At 41.6% G+C, this 14,007-nt stretch overlaps 1 protein-coding gene across 2 annotated transcripts in view; it reads left to right on the top strand.

Moving 5' to 3' along the window:
* Positions 1 to 14,007, top strand: part of cgrrf1 (cell growth regulator with ring finger domain 1) — a 30,334-nt gene that overhangs the window by 10,522 nt on the left and 5,805 nt on the right. For both annotated transcript variants that reach the window (XM_033618932.2, XM_033618931.2), the window contains exon 5: positions 3,262 to 3,369. In XM_033618932.2, coding sequence (XP_033474823.1) covers positions 3,262 to 3,369 — 108 coding nt within the window. The remainder of the gene's footprint in view (positions 1 to 3,261; positions 3,370 to 14,007) is intronic.

Here is a 14,007-nt window from a genome sequence, read left to right as displayed (position 1 = left end):
TTTCAGGGCTTTGTAAGTTATAAATGAAATATTAAAATCAATTCTAAAAGCTAGGGGTAACCAGTGTGGGGAGGCAAGGAACGGTTTGATGTGGTCATGTTTTTAGTCCGAGTCAAGATTCTGGCAGCAGTTTTGTATGAGCTTTAATGATGCCAGAGGGAAAGGAATTAGAATATCTAATTGGATAAATTATGAATGCATGAATAACAGTTTCCAGATGTTTGTTAGAAAGGAATGATCTGATCTGGAGATATTTCTGTGATGGTGGAAGCCTGATTGAACTACTGAATTTACATGTTTGTCTAAACTGAGGGTTTGATCAAAAATGACACAGTGATTTCTGCAGTTATTGAGTGGGACAGAGAACCAAAACTGTTTGATATTTGAATGTTTGCACTATCTTGTCCAATGATCGATGTCTCTATCTTATCAGCATTAGTTGCAGGAAATTTGTGAAGGCAATTTAGCAGGTTAATAGTGTTTTGGTAGTTATTTGTTGGATCATAACTTAAATAATTCTGACTATCATCTGCATACAAATGGAAATTGGCATTATGTCTGTGTATAAGGTTGCCAAGAATGAACATTTAAATTGAAAAAAAAAAAAAAAACAAAGAAAGATATTTTTAATTTAAAGGTCCAGTGTGTAAGATTCAGGGGGATTTGGTGGTGACGATTGCAGATTGAAACCAGCCAAAACTCTTCCAAGTTAGAATTCCTTCAGTGAGTATTTTACCTTAAGCTGAATTATCCACATAGTTCTACTCCTCTCAAATACAAACAGACCAGATGATTTAAAACACTAAAAACAATGCATGAAGCAGTTTCATGTTACAAATCAGTGATTCTCTGACGCTTTTTGGATGAACAACCACCAATGTGTGTCCACCTTTTTTTTTCTAATCCAGATGTTTAGGAAGTTTTTACTTGGACCTGAATTATCCACAGAGGTCTCTTCCTCTCCAAATCAAACAGACCAGGTGATTTAAACTAGTAAAAATACTGAATAAACCATTTTTACATTAAAATGTCAGTGCCATGCCGGTGTTTGGTTTGTCTGTTCTGGGCTACTGTTAGGCCTGAACGATACAACTTTTAAGCATAGCTATTGCAATGCATACGTGTGCAATATTTACATAGCAGGGCTTGCGACATGTGGCTTGCCCTAATTAAATTAAGCATATACGTTGAAATTGCTGAGTGATGCACGTAAAACTCGCTTCCGTTTTAATGACTGACCAACAAAAGTTGTCTAATTTAGTGGAATAAAGAATAAAGGTGTTGGATTTACTAGAATAAAGGTAGACCTACCTGGCAATGCGACTGCGAGACAGGCACTTTCTCAGACACCGAGGCCCACGCAATCAATCAATCAATCAGCTGAGGACCACACACCACGTTTCCAGCTTGGGGGAAAAAGCAGGCGGCTCTCTCGCAAAGTGAAAACTTTAGCTGAAAAATTAGTGAAGAAGGGGAGAGAATAAACCATGGTGGTTTATGACTGCTTATTTTTATACTTAAGATGTGGGAGTGGTTTGAAGCTGTGTTTTTTACATGTGTCATTTTGTTAGAATGATGATACCGTTTTTTTATTTTCAAAAAAGGTTATTGTTCAATATTATTTTAGCAATGAACAATATACATTTTATTAAAATGTTAACAGTTTATGATGTCACTCATGGTTTATTTCATAATAAAGATTTTTTTTTGTAAATGTACTGGTCTTGGATCCATCTGCTTCTCGAGCCCAGATGAACAACATGTATTCATTAACATAATGTTTCAGATAATTTGATTTTTGATTAAACAATATCACTTGACTGAGGTTCTAACATGTCTCCTAAATCAGCAAGAGGAGTGGTGTGGTCTTTAAAACTATTCACATATTAAAGAGATGGTGGTTTCACTGAACAAATGTCTATTTTTTAGCACATTTTATGCTGTTGCATTCAAAGCAATATCAGCCTAATAATTCCAGAATGATTAATTCTCACCAAGTAGAGCTACTGAAGTCATCTGGTGGAAAATAATGCATCCCAAAATATATAAATCGCAATATATATCACTGGGGGCAAAAAAAATCGCAATGTCAATTTTTAAATTTATTATGTTGATCTGTTCTGAATGACATCTATGGCACGTCTGTCCGTCCTGGAAGAGGGATCCCTCCTCGGTTGCCCTTCCTGAGGTTTTTACCATGTTTTTCCCCGACAAAGGTTTTTTTTTTTTTTTTTTGGGTCTTTATGTGCTGTGAGGGTCCAAAGAACAAATGGATGTTGTATACTGTAAGGCAAATTGTGATTTGTGATACTGGGCATAATAAATAAAATTGAATTGAATTTAATGGAATTATTCTCAGGTGATTATACACTAAAGAAAACATGCTTATTATATTATTTGCCATTTCTGCCAATATATAATATATAAATCGAAATTTGTCCTGGCTCAAGACTCCCACAACCTCAGATCCAGCACCTGGTTGAGTTGCATCGTGCCCTCAGTATGGACTGAGGCTGGTCGTAGGAGTCCTATTTTGGCCCTTGCTCATGGAATGACCTCCAAACGCGACTCAAGTTGGCCTCTCTAGTCTCTTTGGAGAGCTTTAAGCAAAATACTGCTGAGCTTTTGACCACTGTTTGCTCTTGCCATGGTGTTTAGTTTGCTTTGATCATCTGCTGCTGTCTTTTATTGTTTTTGTCTTTTTATGTGATCATTCCTTGTGCTTGTTGATGGTAGTCTTTTTCCTCTTTATCACATCTCCTTTGACTGTGGTTTGTATATGTGTGTTTGTTTTCATTTGTTGCTCTCCGACGTTTAACGCTTCCGCCTCTTGGCCAGGTCACCATTGTAAAAGAGATTTGATCTCAATTGGTTTTATCTGGTTAAATAAAGGTTAAATAATATCCCCATAAATCCTACACACTGGACCTTTAAGAAGTTAAAAATAGTTATGATCTGGACAGTTCTGCTGATTGACCCTCCTGTGTTTCTCATTTTTCTTCTCCTCCTCTTTTTCATCTCCTTCTCTTCCTCCTCCTTGTTCTTTTTCTCCTCAAAATGCACGGGCCCTATACACCACTGCGCAGCAGCTCTAACTTGCTGTTTGTTTTTGAATCAGATGACCAGACTCAGTTTCATCTCTGTATTTTCACTACAGATACAGATAAAAAAAACCCTGAGCGTATAAATGAGAGACTTGAAGAAAAGTAATTGAATATTTCAAAGTTAAAGAAACTCATTATGCTGTCTTTCCTCTTCCAGGTGGCCAGTGTGACAGTTATTCATGTTCCGGATGACAAATACAGCCTTTCTGCACGGGTTCTCTTTCAGTACCTCCTCACCTCAAAAAGAAAAATGTACGAGTTAAAGGTATGTCATATTTTGGCTCTGGTAAGTTGTTGTTGCTTTCCTCCCAAACTCACACAGGCAGGTGCTCCATATTGTGTCTACAATCTATTAGCTAGTTTATTTTTAGCAAGGTGACTAGGTTATGACTTCCAAAACCAGTCAGTACGTTTACATGTGTAGAAACATAAATTTAAAGGTCTGGAGCTGGGCTAGAAAGCTCGCGACCTCGTTCCTTTCTTCTCGAACGGACTTTCGTTGTTTTCTATTAGATATCAAAAAAACTCAAATACTCAATGAGTCAATCTCTGAAGCAGGACTGGAATGTCTTTGTCTGCGCGCTCGCTTTTATTGTGAAGATTTCTGCTGAGTCATCTTTTTCTTAATCCTTCCCACTTGGCTCTGATCGTAACGGTGTCACATTTCTGCTGAGTTTCCACTTTTTCTTTAATCCTTCCCCCTTGGAGCTGAAACATAACAGTGTCACATTTCTCCTGTCTCCCCCTGATGGCCGCCTCTTTACTTGCACTCGTACATACAATTGCAATCAAAATTATTCAACCTCCATGCAAGAACAGTTGAAATAGTTTAATAAACTAATATTACCATGGTTTTTATCCAAATTCAACACAAAATGCTACTTTTAATCACTACTGCAGTCTCAAAATTATTCAACCCCCTGTCTCAAGCACACCTGATGCAACTAATCACAATTATTCAACCCCCTGTTTCAAGCACACCTGGTGCAACTAATCAAGGGCTTCATTAGTTCAGGTGTGTTTGAGACAGAACACATAAATACCTGGACTGGCTAGGGTTTTGTTGAGAGTGACGTTTGATTGCATGTTCGAAATATGGCTAAGTCAAAAGAATTGTCCAAAAAGTTCAGAGAAGAAATCATTGCCTTGCACAAACAAGGAAAAGGATACAAAATGATAGCAAAAGCTCTGAATGTTCCTAGAGATACAGTTGGAAGCATAGTTCGCAAGTTCAAAGTTAAAGGAACAGTGACTACACCAGATTCCTGAGGAGGCAAGTGTTCAAAAACCCTCGAGTGACTGCAAAACACCTGCACCAAGACTTGGTGGCAGCAGGCACTGAGGTTTCAGTTTGTACAATAAGGCGCATACTAAACACCGAAGGGCTCCATGCCCGGACTCCAAGACGTACACCACTACTGACCCAAAAGCACAAGAAAAGTCGGCTCCATTATGCTCAAAACCATATAAATAAGCCACAGAAGTTTTGGAATTCTGTTCTGTGGAGTGATGAAACAAAACTGGAACTTTTCGGGCCTATGGAACAGCGGTATGTCTGGAGGAAGAAGAATGAAGCTTATGCTGAAAAGAACACCCTGCCTACAGTGAAGCATGGCGGTGGCTCAGTGATGCTCTGGGGCTGCTTTGCTGCCTCTGGCACTGGAAACCTGCAGCGTGTGGAGGGCACGATGGATTCAGTCAAGTATCAGGAAATCTTAGGTAAAAACGTTGTGCCGTCTGTGAGGAAGCTGAAGCTTGGGCGTCATTGGACCTTCCAACAGGATAATGATCCCAAGCATACCTCAAAGTCCACCAAGGCTTGGTTTCAGAAGAAGAAATGGAAGATTCTAGAGTGGCCGTCACAGTCGTCTGACTTGAACCCCATAGAAAATCTCTGGTGGGATTTGAAGAAGGCGGTAGCAAAACACACACCCAAGAATATTACTGAACTGGAGGCCATTGCCCATGAGGAATGGGCTAAGATTCCTCAGGAACGCTGTCTGAAGCTGGTGTCTGGCTATGCATCACGTTTGCAGCAGGTCATAACAGCAAAAGGGTGCTCTACTAAGTACTGAAGATGCTTGTCATGAAGGGGTTGAATAATTTTGAGACCGCAGTAGTCATTAAAAGTAGCATTTTGTGTTGAATTTGGATCAAAACCCTTGTAATATTAGTTTCATTGAACTACTTAAACAGTTCTTGTGTAATTTGTTTATTGCAAACAGCTGAGAAATTGTATATTTTGCCAATAAGCCTAATATGCAATGGGGGTTGAATAAATTTGATTGCAACTGTAATAGTATCCCCTCTCTCCTTTTCTCCCTTGGAGCCAATTTCACAGTGTAATGCTTTTCTGGGCAGTCTAAGACCGCCTCTTCTTACCAGAGTCATATCAGGACAAGCTGGAATTCCGTTAACTTTCCACCAGTGTTTCTGAGCCCATCCTCATGCTATTTTTAATCCTCGGTACTTCTCCACCACAAAGCTTAAGTGCTCAATGAGTGTATATGTGTGTCATAGGAATACATGAAATAATAAACTAGTGTGTGTCTTGTCAGTGCACAGAGTACATTGCTTCAACACGTATCTTTAAAAGTCAACTTAAAGGTACAATATAAACACTTCAGTAAATATTACACTACACATGACATCAGAGAAAATGGATTTATAGTATTAGTCCAACTGAAATCACACTAAATCGAATTTCTCAAAGCGGGACCAACACACCCAGATAATGCGATTGGTAGTTGAAATATTCCTAGGCGTTCTGTGCATGCTCTCACAGTTTCCGCCCTGGGCTTTGATGTGGAAGTCGATAAGCATTAAATGTATAACATAAGAAGAAGGCGGTAACAACCAGGCGACATCTACATCCAGAGCGTTGTATTTTTTGACAGAAGGAATGTGCAGAGCTGTAAAGAGCTGTAAGGTTATCTACCATGATACCAGTTTGCTAACTTGTTTGTCGATTGTTTGGTCTGTGATGTAATAGGTCAACCAGAAAAAGATCCAATACTAATGTTGGGATTCACAGGACCACAGATGACTTTTTATTTGGTAAAATCATAACTGGAGATTTAAGAGCTTTTTTCTCTGCATGCTCTTTGTTCTCCAAACAAAGACGGCTATGCGACACCCATCTCCACAGGAGATCTCACCTCACACCTCAGTGAGACTCAAGTCCCAAAACTTGATTGGACCTTTACAGCGACATGTGACTCTGTCACGCTGGGCCTGGAACTGCCCAGAGGCCCAGACTCTGGCTCCATAGCCCCAAACCACTAAAGGGAGGGCAGCTGATCACAGACTCTGTTGCAAACACAAGGCCATTGCAACTAGCTTTCCAGCAACAAGGAACTAAGTGAGTTAGCACCCAGCGTCTAACTCTGCAAGGACCCCGAGCGACCAGCTTCCTCGGATCAGAACCTTTGGAACAAAGGACACAACAAAGACTGCAGCTGAAACCACACCTTCCCAGCCTTCTTCTGCCGGCTAACAAAGCAGCATACCACCAAGTGACTCTTTCTTCCATCCATTCAAGGATCGGTAATGTAACAACTGGGCATAGCTTATCACAGCTTTACAGGCTAAGCAAGACTGTTTAACTTGTTGTATGTGATGTGATGCTGTTTACTGAGTTATTGTTGTGATAGATTGCAGTTAGGTCATTGATTATTTGGCTTCGCCAAAGCTAAGTGTTTAGTTTGCTTGTCAGAGCGGTCCACGTCATCTGCTAAGTTATCTTGTAGGTGGAGATACCTGAAAATGCACATAAGTATTCACACAGGTAAGTACGTAAGTTGCTTTGGATGAAAGCATATAAGACACATTTTTACTTGTCATAATTTGTTGTTAATAATAAAAATAATAATGATAATAATATTGTTACCCATGTGAATACTTATGTGCATTTTCAGGTATCTCCACCTACAAGATAACTTAGCAGATGACGTGGACCGCTCTGACAAGCTGTGGAAACTGAGATGGTTTCTCGACTACCTCACCACTTCAGTTTCAGTCACTCTACGAGGTGAATGGCTTTGTGACAATAGATAAGAGCATGGTGAAGTTCAAGGGAAGACTCGCCTTCCGTCAATATCTGCCCCTCAAACCAACAAAATGGGGTGTGAAGGTGTGGGTCATGGCAGAGACCTCCACTGGCTATGTTGCCAACTTCCAAGTCTACACTGGGTGTGAGGGGACACAGGAGAAGGGTCTCGCTCACCGAGTTGTCATGGATCTAGCTACACCCTATTATGGGTCTCATCTGTCAATTTATATGGACAACTTCTACTCAGGGGTGGAGCTTTTCCAGGACATGAAGAGCAAGGGACTGAATGCCTGCGGCACTGTCCGTGCAAACAGAAAGGGACTCCCAAAAAACAAAATGCTGACCAAGCAAACATCTCTGGGCAAACATGAATTCAAAGTGGCTCAGAAGGACGACCTGACTTTCTGCATTTTGCAGGACACCAAGGCAGTCATGGTACTGTCTAATTACCATGATCCCACTGAAAAAGGGTCACTTTTAACCATTATTGGCTATCATCAGACATCATTATCATCATTTCTTATCGTCATTGTCGTTGTTATTGTACTTATATTTGTTATTTTATTCATCATCAGACATTATCATCCTCATCACTTATTATAATCGTCATAATGATCATCATTATCACTTTTTACCATTATTATCTATCATCAGACATCATTATCATTATTTCTTATCGTCATTGTTTTATCTTTTTCTGTAAAGCACGTTGTAACTAATTATTATTAATCATCATTTATTACCATCATCATCATCATTATTCTTACCTCCAGATCATTGCAAATCTGTCCCTTGGCATGGCTTTGGGTACACATGTCTGAAAAAGCCACTTTTTCTGCCGCCAATAGTCTCTTCTGGCTGGCAGCTGAAGTATGCCCATGGTGATACACAGCCCAATGAAGGTTTTCATTTCTCTCACCGTTACCGGTGTCCATTTGCTGCTGGATGGAGTGTCACTCCTGCTTTGTTCTGCATACACGTTTGTCTCCGTCACAAGTCGCAACCACAAGTCCTCCGTGAAAATCTTGGAAAATACCTGTAATGGCGTTGCATTGTCAGGCAGGTTAATCTTTACCCCTGGCTTGCGGCGATACTCACTTTTTCGACGTGGGTGATAGTCCTCAGTTTTCCAGTCATCTTGAAATCCAGCAAAGTCGCCGAAATCCTCCTCCTCGTCATCCGCTTCAAACATATCTCTCACCCACTGAGCCTTGGCTAGCGGGTCAGCATTCACATCATAGTCTGGGTCGTCATAATCTTCTATTTCATTGTTATTTTCATAAACTGCTGTACTCTGCCTCAATGTCGCTTCCCTCGCTCACGTCGTCAGCCATTGTCACCGCCACTGCGCACCTTTAAAAACTTTCTATCCGTAACTTTTCCACATGAAGGCTAAGAGGCTAAAAGAATAACATATCCCATAGTGCATTTCGCCTCCTACACATGTATTTCAGCGAATCACAATGCATTTCATCCATCATGTGTCTTGAAAACGACGACGTCACCTAAAACACACACACGTCGCATCCGGTCTTAAAGGTAGAAGTACACAAATGCTGCACCCGGTCTTAAAGGTATATACACGTAAATGCTGCATCCGGTCTAAATGGGTTAATGTCTCACCCACGTTTCTCAGTGCTGTGATGGTGTCACACTCTGGCCACTTGACTTTTGAAGTGAAGTCAGTTCAGTATACAGGCTTATTACCCTGGGTTTCCCCTTTCCAGCATAATAGTCTCTCAAAATCTGTAGCACTTTTTGGCCAATGTCCACTGCATCTCTCATTATGAGTGACAAACTTTTATCATCCAGAAACTGAATTAATTCTGCATATGCTTCGGCATTTTTGTCATCGTCTTCCTCACCTTTGGCAGGCTCAATTAAAATGGTGTCCTTTAGCCCTTGTAACCGAAGATGGCCCAAAAACTTTGTTTCCTACAGTTCGTAGTTCTTTTCATCTCCGTCAAATCAATCAATCAATCAATCAATCAGTCAGTCAATTTTATTTATAAAGCCCAATATCACAAATCACAATTTGCCTCACAGGGCTTTACAGCATACAACATCCCTCTGTCCTTTGGACCCTCACAGCGGATAAGGAAAAACTCCCCAAAAAAACCCCTTTAACGGGGGAAAAAAAACGGTAGAAACCTCAGGAAGAGAAACTGAGGAGGGATCCCTCTTCCAGGACGGACAGACGTGCAATAGATGCCGTACAGAACAGATCAGCATAATAAATTAACAGTAATCCGTATGACACAATGAGACAGAAAGAGAGAGAGACAGAGACAGAGAGATGCAGGACAGACGGTAATGACAGTAGCTTACAACAACATTAATGAAAGTAATAATTAATAATAATATATTAATATCTGATAGCATACATGTGTGACAATAATCCACTATCCAGGCGCCGATGCAATACGACTTAACCTGAGAGACAGTGGAGCACAAAGGCTCCGGAGAAGAAGCCGAGTTAGTGACATCCAGAATGCATCCAGAATGGTTAGCAAGATGCAGTAATAGGACATATATACATATATGTATTTATATATATATATATATATATATATATATATATATATATATATATATACACACTGAACAAAAATATAAACGCAGCACTTTTGTTTTTGCTCCCATTTTTCGTGAGCTGGACTCAAAGATCTAAAACTTTTTCTACATACACAAAAGAACATTTCCCTCAAATATTGTTCACGAATCTGTCTAAATCTGTGTTAGTGAGCTCTTCTCCTTTGCCGAGATAATCCATCCCACCTCACAGGTGTGGCATATCAAGATGCTGATTAGACAGCATGAATATTGCACAGGTGTGCCTTAAGTGCAACACACACCGCCGCCATACGCCGCGCGTCAAAACGCCTGCCTCCATTATATTCTGTGAACCAACCCACACTGGCGCCGGCCGACGCGCCGCGCCGCTCTGCTTCAGCCCACTGCTCTATTTCCAGCGCGGCTGGCGCTGGAAATGGCGCTGCGAGAAAAGCCTTTTATGTACTTTACTCCAACTCACCCATGAAATCCAAGTTGTTGTTGCCTCAGAGTTTTTCCTCTTCTTCTTCCGTTACTAGCAGTTGGCAACCGTTGGCAACTAGTGTAGGTACAGCCACCTAGTGGGCTGGGGTGGGAAATACACGTCGATGGTGCCGCTGCACACTGCTGCCAGTGTGTGTTGGGGGGCGGCACTTGATGGCCACAGCGCCGCGCCGGCACCTTAGGCTGGCCACAATAAAAGGCCACTCTAAAATGTTCAGTTTTATCACACAGCACAATGCCACAGATGTTGCAAGTTTTGAGGGAGCGTGCAATTGGCATGCTGACTGCAGCAATGTTCACCAGAGCTGTTGCCCATGAATGCTCACATTCAATGGCGTCGTTGGAGAGGTGTTCTCTTCATGGATGAATCCCGGTTTTCACTGTTCAGGGCAGATGGCAGACAGTGTGTGTGGCGTCGTGTGGGTGAGCGGTTTGCTAATGTCAACGTTGTGGATCAAGTGGCCCATGGTGGCGGTGGGGTTATGGTATGAGCAGGCGTATGTTATGGACAATGAACACAGGTGCATTTTATTGATGGCATTCAATGTTGTGCCATTCATCCACGACCATCACCTCATGTAGCAGCATGATAATGCACGGCCCCATGCTGCAAGGATCTGTACACAATTCCTGGTAGCTGAAAACATCCCAGTTCTTGCATGGCCAGCATACTCACCGGACATGTCACCCATTGAGCATGTTTGGGATGCTCTGGATCGGCGTATACGACAGTGTGTTCCAGTTCCTGCCAATATCCAGCAACTTCGCACAGCCATTGGAGAGGAGTGGACATTCCACAGGCCACAGTCAACAACCTGGTCAACTCTATGCGAAGGAGATGTGTTGTACTGTGTGAGGCAAATGGTGGTCACACCAGAGACTGACTGGTTTTCTGACCCCCCCCCCCAGACCCCCCCAATAAAGCAAAACTGCACATTTCAGAGTGGCCTTTTATTGTGGCCAGCCTAAGGCACACCTGTGCAATAATCATGCTGTCTAATCAGCATCTTGATATGCCACACCTGTGAGGTGGGATGGATTATCTCGGCAAAGGAGAAGTGCTCACTAACACAGATTTAGACAGATTTGTGAACAGTATTTGAGGGGAAATGGTCTTTTGTGTGTATAGAAAAAGTTTTAGATCTTTGAGTCCAGCTCATGAAAAATGGGAGCAAAAACAAAAGTGTTGCGTTTATATTTTTGAGTATATATATATATATGTATATATATATATATATATATATATATATATACAGTACAGGCCAAAAGTTTGGACACACCTTCTCATTCAATGCGTTTTCTTTATTTTCATGACTATTTACATTGTAGATTCTCACTGAAGGCATCAAAACTATGAATGAACACATGTTCAGAGTTATGTACTTAACAAAAAAAGGTGAAATAACTGAAAACATGTTTTATATTCTAGTTTCTTCAAAATAGCCACCCTTTGCTCTGATTACTGCTTTGCACACTCTTGGCATTCTCTCGATGAGCTTCAAGAGGTAGACACCTGAAATGGTTTTCCAACAGTCTTGAAGGAGTTCCCAGAGGTGTTTAGCACTTGTTGGCCCCTTTGCCTTCACTCTGCGGTCCAGCTCACCCCAAACCATCTCGATTGGGTTCAGGTCCGGTGACTGTGGAGGCCAGGTCATCTGCCGCAGCACTCCATCACTCTCCTTCTTGGTCAAATAGCCCTTACACAGCCTGGAGGTGTGTTTGGGGTCATTGTCCTGTTGAAAAATAAATGATCGTCCAACTAAACGCAAACCGGATGGGATGGCATGTCGCTGCGGGATGCTGTGGTAGCCATGCTGGTTCAGTGTGCCTTCAATTTTGAATAAATCCCCAACAGTGTCACCAGCAAAACACCCCCACACCATCACACCTCCTCCTCCATGCTTCACAGTGGGAACCAGGCATGTGGAATCCATCCGTTCACCTTTTCTGCGTCTCACAAAGACACGGCAGTTGGAACCAAAGATCTCAAATTTGGACTCATCAGACCAAAGCACAGATTTCCACTGGTCTAATGTCCATTCCTTGTGTTTCTTGGCCCAAACAAATCTCTTCTGCTTGTTGCCTCTCCTTAGCAGTGGTTTCCTAGCAGCTATTTGACCATGAAGGCCTGATTGGCGCAGTCTCCTCTTAACAGTTGTTCTAGAGATGGGTCTGCTGCTAGAACTCTGTGTGGCATTCATCTGGTCTCTGATCTGAGCTGCTGTTAACTTGCGATTTCTGAGGCTGGTGACTCGGATGAACTTATCCTCAGAAGCAGAGGTGACTCTTGGTCTTCCTTTCCTGGGTCGGTCCTCATGTGTGCCAGTTTCGTTGTAGCGTTTGATGGTTTTTGCGACTCCACTTGGGGACACATTTAAAGTTTTTGCAATTTTCCGGACAGACTGACCTTCATTTCTTAAAGTAATGATGGCCACTCGTTTTTCTTTAGTTAGCTGATTGGTTCTTGCCATAATATGAATTTTAACAGTTGTCCAATAGGGCTGTCGGCTGTGTATTAACCTGACTTCTGCACAATACAACTGATGGTCCCAACCTCATTGATAAAGCAAGAAATTCCACTAATTAACCCTGATAAGGCACACCTGTGAAGTGGAAACCATTTCAGGTGACTACCTCTTGAAGTTCATCGAGAGAATGCCAAGAGTGTGCAAAGCAGTAATCAGAGCAAAGGGTGGCTATTTTGAAGAAACTAGAATATAAAACATGTTTTCAGTTATTTCACCTTTTTTTGTTAAGTACATAACTCTGAACATGTGTTCATTCATAGTTTTGATGCCTTCAGTGAGAATCTACAATGTAAATAGTCATGAAAATAAAGAAAACGCATTGAATGAGAAGGTGTGTCCAAACTTTTGGCCTGTACTGTATATATATATATATATATATATATATATATATATATACATATATACTCATTTTTGCCTGTTACACAGCTTTTTTGCGGGTTACCTATCGGCTACCAACGGGTAGTGATGGCCTCATGAAGCCTCATGAAGCATTTTCTTTATCTTCTGAGCCCACTAGATGGTGCTTTTTGTTCAACAAAAGGATTAAAACACACTGAATTGTCATTCTTTGAGCCTCTCTCTTTAAACCAAGAGTGCCATCTAGTGGGCTCAGAAAATAAAGAAAATGCTTCATAAGGCTTCATTTGACCATCACTACCCACGGGTACCCGACCCGGTGCAGGACGCTGAAGTGCCTATACGAGTACAGGGCTCAACAATAAGGATTGCCCGATTGCCTGGGGCAAGTAAAACTCACGGTTGGACATGTAAAGTAACAACTCACTTGCCCGATCGGGCAAGTTGCTAAAAAAAGTAAAAGTTAATAACTAATAGATAAAATAAATGTATTTTAAAACGTGCTCTTCTGCTCTGATGCAGCGGTCTCTCTGCCTGAAGTCACAGACACAGCTGTGTAACAATGTCCTGCCCACAGCCCCCATTGATATTATTTTGCGCGACGGACGCTTCATATAATAACATAACAATATACTATTTATGGTGTTATGTCATCATGTCATTTCTGTCTCTACATGGTCACGCGTTAACAATTCTCCTCTGCTCTCTGTATCGCGAACGGCGGAGTTCCGCCACACACACAGATGAGCACGCTAGAGTGGCTCGGGCCGCATTTTCCTGACCAAACCTGACCCTGAGCCCAGTGCAGTTTGTCAGCTGACAAAGTTATTGAAATGGACAGTGTGTAAATAACCAACAGACTGCTGTTACACACAGACAAACACGCTGCTTGCACAGCAGCTCAGCATTG

The sequence above is a fragment of the Epinephelus lanceolatus genome, chromosome 13 (genome assembly GCF_041903045.1).
Source record: "Epinephelus lanceolatus isolate andai-2023 chromosome 13, ASM4190304v1, whole genome shotgun sequence".
Classification (NCBI taxonomy): domain Eukaryota; kingdom Metazoa; phylum Chordata; class Actinopteri; order Perciformes; family Serranidae; genus Epinephelus; species Epinephelus lanceolatus.
This window is presented reverse-complemented; position numbering and strand designations above follow the sequence as displayed.